Source organism: Chiloscyllium plagiosum, chromosome 3, assembly GCF_004010195.1.
Source record: "Chiloscyllium plagiosum isolate BGI_BamShark_2017 chromosome 3, ASM401019v2, whole genome shotgun sequence".
NCBI lineage: Eukaryota > Metazoa > Chordata > Chondrichthyes > Orectolobiformes > Hemiscylliidae > Chiloscyllium > Chiloscyllium plagiosum.
The window spans coordinates 132,978,016-132,982,937 of NC_057712.1; the positions used below are offsets into that span (position 1 = coordinate 132,978,016).

Below are 4,922 nucleotides of genomic sequence, written 5' to 3' on the forward strand. Positions count from 1 at the left end.
AGCAGATGCGGCGGAGTCGAAGGAATTGGGAATATGGGATGGCGTTTTTACAGGGGGCAGGGTGGGAGGAGGTGTAGTCTAGGTAGCTGTGGGAGTCGGTCGGTTTATAGTAAATGTCCGTGTTGATTCGGTCGCCCGAGATAGAAATGGAAAGGTCTTGGAAGGGGAGGGAGGAGTCTGAGATGGTCCAGGTGAATTTGAGGTCGGGGTGGAAGGTGTTGGTAAAGTGGATGAACTGTTCAACCTCCTCGTGGGAGCACGAGGCAGCGCCGATACAGTCATTGATGTGGCGGAGGAACAGGTGGGGGGTGGTGCCAGTGTAGCTGCGGAAGATGGACTGTTCCACGTATCCTACATATCCTAGATGGTGGAGGGAGGAGCACCTGAGGTCTGTTACTCTGAACCATGTAAGGTCTGGCTCTACCAGCAAGTCTCTGCGCATGCCACAAATAATATGGTCTTCTGGAAAGACAGGCAGGGAAACATTGGACAGGAATGCTGGGAGCATCACTAGATCAGGTGAAAGGTATGTGAGTGAAATATTCATTGCCTGTCTGCTGTGCTATCTGCAGCATGAAAGCACATCTCTCTATCTGTGTAAAGTGTGTTGGCTATCTTGGACAGTTAGGTCCAACAGAACACTCAGTGGTTGCCTGATCTGCACTTTGACCTAACCATGGCACTTCTGCATCAAGGACACGGTGAGAGGGGATTGAGGCACTTCTTATTTGTGATAGGGAAAGAGGATGAGGGTTGGTGGGTGGGGATTGGAAAATAGAATTGAGGCTGAAGTCAGGTCAACCTTATCAAATGGCAAATCTATTCTGAAAAATGTTTTCCCTGTTCCACATTATCAGAGGCAAATAAGGAGAGAAGATTTACCAAGCAATATGGAAGTTAGTGGGTCATTATTTAAATTATTAACTTTTTTCTCACTCACAATTATGACAGGATGCTGACTATTGTTGCAGCAAGGCTAATATAGTATCATGGCAGTTGCCAAAAAGCTCTGCTTTGTCAGTCTTCTGGCAACAGAATAGTCCATCAGAAACATTTAAGCTATTTAAAAACACTCTTTCAGTTTCATAATCTATGAATGCCAAACATTCAGATTTTAATATGGGATGTGTGATATTTAATTTTTTTATTTTTATGTGAGATCCCAAAGGAAGTGTTGTACCTTTTATAAGGGTCTGAAATTCATTATACTTGATGAATCCTCGCTCTAGGTTAATTTTCAGAGGCAGCAATAAAGTGAAAAGGAACTTGTGAGTTTCGTAAAGTCCTCGCACTGAATACTTAAAAACTTCATAGGTCAAGTAGTCAATAATGCTTCGGATTCGCTTTGCAGCAACAGGTGACTTCTTAGATCTAGAGGAAAGAAAAAGCAGAATCTCTCGCACATTGAACAGAATTTAAGATTGCTTTTGCTTAAAATATAACAGATGCACTTATTGACAACAAGCTCACAAATAAGAAGCTAAACTTGAAGTTGAAATCTCCCACTTTAATGATTTAATACTGACTGGACTGAGTATAGTACTCTTATGACAAAAGATATGTTCCACATCTCAAGTATGACTGATTGAACGATACTGTTTCCACTATTTGGTTTTAACTGATTTGTAGCATTAGAATCATTGAAAATAGGAGCATGAGTAGGCCATTTGGCCCATTAAACCTGGTCCATTTTTCAATATAGTCATCCAACTCCAACCTGTTCTGGTTTTGACACATACCCTTCGATCCCTTTAGCCACACGAAGCAAAAGTAACCTCTTCTTGAAAATATTCATTGCTGTGGTCTCAGCCACCCTCGGTGTCAGAGAACTCCACATGTTCACCACTCTCTGGGTGAAGAAATTTCTCCTTGCCTCAGTCCTAAAAGGCCTACACCATTTGCTTAGGTTCTGGAGATCTCGGTCATTGGAACATGTTGCCTCTGTTTACCTTGACTAGACCTGCTAGAAACTTCAATAAGATGCCTTCCCCCTTCGTTCTTCTAAACTCCAGGGAATATAGTCCTACCAATCCAGTTTCTCTTCGTACTGTCAGTCCTGCCATCCCAGGCATTAGCCTGCAATTATTGCACTCCCTCATAGTGGGCTTTAAGGTACTAAAAAGAGAAGTTTGCATTTTCATTGTACCATTCATGATTTGTGGATGTCTCAAAATGCTTTTGAGCAAAATTTGTTCAGTTTTAATAGTGTAGAAACTTGCCAATAAATTTGCACACAACATTCCACAATAGTGCTGAACTTAATCTCTGGAGAATTTGGATTAGTGATGTTTATCAAGGGATAAACATTGAACAGGACATGGAAGATTAATAAGATGGAATAAGAAAATACTGGAGAACCTCAGCAGGTCTGGCAACATTGGTGGAGAGAAACTGTGTTAATGCTTTGGGTCCAGTATGACTTCTTCAGTACTGAAGACTCACTCCCTAAACACTCACTGTTGATTCACTGCTCTTTCTCAGACACACTCTTTAAATTTATTCCACGATGGTCCTGCCCTTTTACAGTCTAACTATTTAAGCTGTCACTACTGTCTCCTTGCTCTCTTTCAGATCTGCTATGAGACCATACATCATAGGATGTGAAGTAAGCCATTTCGCCCAGAGAATTGCTCCACCATTCAATGAAATCATAGCTAGTCTGATAATATTCAATTCAACTCTCCTGCCTTTTCCATACAAGCCTTGGTTCCATTACTGATTAAAAATCTCTCCATCTCGGCCTTGAATATACTTAACAACACAGCCTCAAAAGCCCGCTGTGGCAAGAATTCCACAGATTCAATACCCTCTGAAGAAAGAAATTCCTCTTCAGCTTTGACTTCAGTCACCCCTTCTCACTTTATGCTCTCTAGTCCTAGAGAACAAGGGGATACAAACATTCTGCATCTGCCAAGTCCCCGAAGGATCTTATATGTTTCAATAATGTTCTCATTCATCTAAACTCCAACGGGTACAGACCCAACCACCTCATAACACAGCTTGGCAATACCTGGGATCAGCCGAGTGAACCTTCAATGGACTGCTGCCAATGTCAGTTTCTCTTTCCTTAGATAAAGAGCCCAAAACTCTCCACAGTCTTCCGGCTGTGGCTTTGTATAGTTTGAGCAAAACGTCTCTATTTTTGTACTTCATCGTCTTTGACGGAAATGTCAAAATTCCATTTGCATTCCCCTTCCTTGCTGAACTTGGAATACTTTGAGGAGAAAGTGAGGTCTGCAGATGCTGGAGATCAGAGCTGAAAATGTGTTGCTGGAAAAGCACAGCAGGTCAGGAAGCATCAAAGGAACAGGAGAATCGACGTTTTGGGCATAAGCCCTTCTTCAGGAATGACAATCGACGTTTTGGGCATAAGCCCTTCTTCAGGAAGGATAATCCTAGTTACTTGTCATTCATGGATGATGACTCTCAAAGGCCTCATGCTGCAGCTTTCTGCAGTCTTTCTCCATTTAAACAATAACCAGCAGTTACTGAAGAAGACCATCTGAATTCTTGCTGCTGATTCTCTGTTTGCTGTCACATGCACAGCTAACATTCACCGCTGAGTTGCTGTTGCATCTCATTCTGATTTTTAAACTTTTGGCAATGAATTCCTGTATACTCTCAGAGTTAGTATGAAAGGCCTTACTGCGAACTTGCACTTTTCTTTCACGCTCACAAATAAAACTCTGGTGTAGAGATTCCTTATCAGATAGGCCTTTCACACACTTGATGCAGTCTCCATTCGCTCTCTCTGACTCACTCTTTGCACTCACACTGCTGTCTCCCAGCACCCTCTCAGGCTCGCCCTTTGCACTCACACTGCTGTCACCCAGCACCCTCTCAGGCTCGCCCTTTGCATTCACACTGCTGTGTCCCTGCTCCCTCTCAGACTAAGCCTTTGCACTCACACTGCTGTCTCGCTGCTCCCTCTCAGACTAACCCTTTGCACTCGCAAAGCTGTCTCCCTGCTCCCTCTGAGGCTCAACCTTTCCACACACAATGCTGTCTCCCAGCTCCCTCTCAGACCCACCCTTCACACTCACACTGCTGTCTCCCTGCTCCCACTCAGGCTCACCGTTTGCACTCACACTGCTGTCTCCCCGATCCCACTCAGACTCAACCTTTGCACTCGCACTGCTGTCTCCCTGCTCCCTCTCACGCTCAACCTTTGCACTCACACTGCTGTCACCCAGCTCCCTCTCAGGCTCAACCTTTCCACACACTGCTGTCTCCATGCTCCCTCCCAGAATGACACTTTGCACTCACACTGCTGTCTCCATGCTCCCTCTCAGACTCAACCTTTGCACTCACACTGCTGTCTCCCTGATCCCACTCAGACTCAACCTTTGCACTCGTACTGCTATCTCCCTGCTCCCTCACAGGCTCACCCTTTCCACTCACACTGCTGTCTCCCTGCTCCCTCTCAGACTCACCGTTTGCACTCAAACTGCTGTCTCCCTGCTCCCTCTCAGACTCACCCTTTGCACTCACACTGCTGTCTCCCTGCTCCCTCTCGGACTCACCCTTTCCACTCACACTGCTGTCTTCCTGCTCCCTCTCGGACTCACCTTTTCCATTCACACTGCTATCTCCCTGCTCCCAGACAGACCCACCCTTTGCACTCACACTGCTGTCTCCCTGCTCCCTCTCAGACTGATGCTTAGCACTCACACTGCTGTTGCCCTGCCCCCTCTCAGACTCACCCTTTGCACTCACACTGCTGTCTCCCTGCTCCATCTCGTACTCACCCTTTGCACTCACAATGCTGTCTCCCTGATCCCTCTCAGGCTCACCATTTGCACTCACACTACTGTCTCCCTGCTCCCTCTCAGGCTCACCCTTTGCACTCACACTGCTGTCTCTGTTTTCCCTCTCAGACTCACCCTTTACACTCACACTGCTGTCTCCCTGCTCCCTCTCAG

The 4,922-nt window shown here is 45.5% G+C and overlaps 1 protein-coding gene across 1 annotated transcript in view; it reads right to left on the reverse strand.

Annotated features, from left to right (window-relative positions):
* LOC122540182 (dynein axonemal heavy chain 8-like) overlaps nucleotides 1–4,922 on the reverse strand; it is a 1,320,893-nt gene that overhangs the window by 127,759 nt on the left and 1,188,212 nt on the right. The window contains exon 79 of the mRNA XM_043675532.1: nucleotides 1,181–1,371. Coding sequence (XP_043531467.1) covers nucleotides 1,181–1,371 — 191 coding nt within the window. The remainder of the gene's footprint in view (nucleotides 1–1,180; nucleotides 1,372–4,922) is intronic.